Below are 1,223 nucleotides of genomic sequence, written 5' to 3'. Positions count from 1 at the left end.
CAGTGTGGGGGTGATGGGGGACACCGTGCAGTGGGGACAGGGTGTAGGACCCCCCCCCAAACCCCCCAAGGCCCCATCCGCCTCCAGCTCTGGTGCCCGCCGGCCGGCCGGGCCGTCAGCCGAAATAGGGGTTGTCGTGTTGGAAGTTGTAGTCGGGACAGACCTTCTGGACCAACTTGTAGTCGATGCTGAGGAAGGAGATGAAGATGCAGATGACCTTGAAGGGCTTGGCGCAGAGCCAGGCGGCGTGGCTCTGCGTGTGCTCGGTGAAACACACCTTGGAAGGGTCGTACAAGCAAGGCTTGTTCTTCCTCGCCCGGTTGGTCTTCTCGTACTCCACGTGGCAGTTGAGGGCCTTGACCGGGCGCCCTTCGGGTAAGGTGCTCTGTTGAGGGGGTGAAAAGGGAAGCGGCGGGGGGGCTGGCACCAACACCTCGAAACCCACCGCTTTGGAAGGGGGCACGATGCTGACGGAGACGTTGCCCAGGCTGGAGGAGTTGTGGCGGAAATAAACGCTGAAGGTGCCGTTGATGTGGTCCACGATCTTCCCCGTCACCAGGAGGCTGAACTTGAGCGTCTTGATGTTGAAGTAGAAGTCGCCCCAACCGAAAATCTTCTTGGTGCGGCCGGATTTGAGCGTGGGCTTACGGCGGGCGCGGGGGCTGGGCAGGTCCCCCGTCGTCTGGTTCTTCTGCCAGTCCCAGGGGCTCCGACCAGCGCCCAAGGGGGTCCCCGCGCCCTGGGGGGGCTCAGCTGGAATCAGCTTCCTGGGGTCGAGCATCGGGGGCTTCAAGGTGCCGTAGGGGACATCTTTGAGGAGGCCAGAGGTGCCCAGCTCCAGGTACCCCAAGGTCTTGGCGATGTGGCCCCCAGCACACACCGTCTGGGGGGATAGAGGGCAAAGACTGTAGGAGCTGTGTCTGCCACCCTCTTGCCTGCCACCCTCTTGCCCGCCACCCTCTTGCTTGCCACCCTCTTGCCCGCCACCCTCTTGCCCACCACCCTCTTGCCCATCCTCCTGCCCGTCCCCACGAGCCCTCCTGTGACTGTGTACCCCTCCATCCCTCCCGTGGCCACGCACCCCACCAGCACCGTGCACCCCATTGGTACCGTTGCCCCTCCATCTGCTGTGCCCCCCCAAGCCTGGCTGCACTCTGCCCCCCCAGAGCCCCCCACAAGGCTGTTCTTGATCCCCCAGGAGTCAGGGCTGCATCTGCAGCATC

The 1,223-nt window shown here is 64.1% G+C and overlaps 1 protein-coding gene across 1 annotated transcript in view; it reads right to left on the bottom strand.

Moving 5' to 3' along the window:
- Positions 1-12: 12 nt before the first annotated feature.
- Positions 13-1,223, bottom strand: part of NXPH4 (neurexophilin 4) — a 3,729-nt gene continuing 2,518 nt past the window's right edge. Inside the window, exon 2 of the mRNA XM_014959363.1 lies at positions 13-883. Within this exon, the coding sequence (XP_014814849.1) occupies positions 116-883 (768 nt within the window). The 3' untranslated portion in view covers positions 13-115. The remainder of the gene's footprint in view (positions 884-1,223) is intronic.

The sequence above is a fragment of the Calidris pugnax genome, unplaced genomic scaffold (genome assembly GCF_001431845.1).
Source record: "Calidris pugnax isolate Ruff unplaced genomic scaffold, ASM143184v1 scaffold421, whole genome shotgun sequence".
In the NCBI taxonomy this organism is placed as follows: domain Eukaryota; kingdom Metazoa; phylum Chordata; class Aves; order Charadriiformes; family Scolopacidae; genus Calidris; species Calidris pugnax.
The sequence above is the reverse complement of the archived record's forward strand: the minus strand, read 5'-3'. Positions and strand labels throughout refer to the sequence as shown.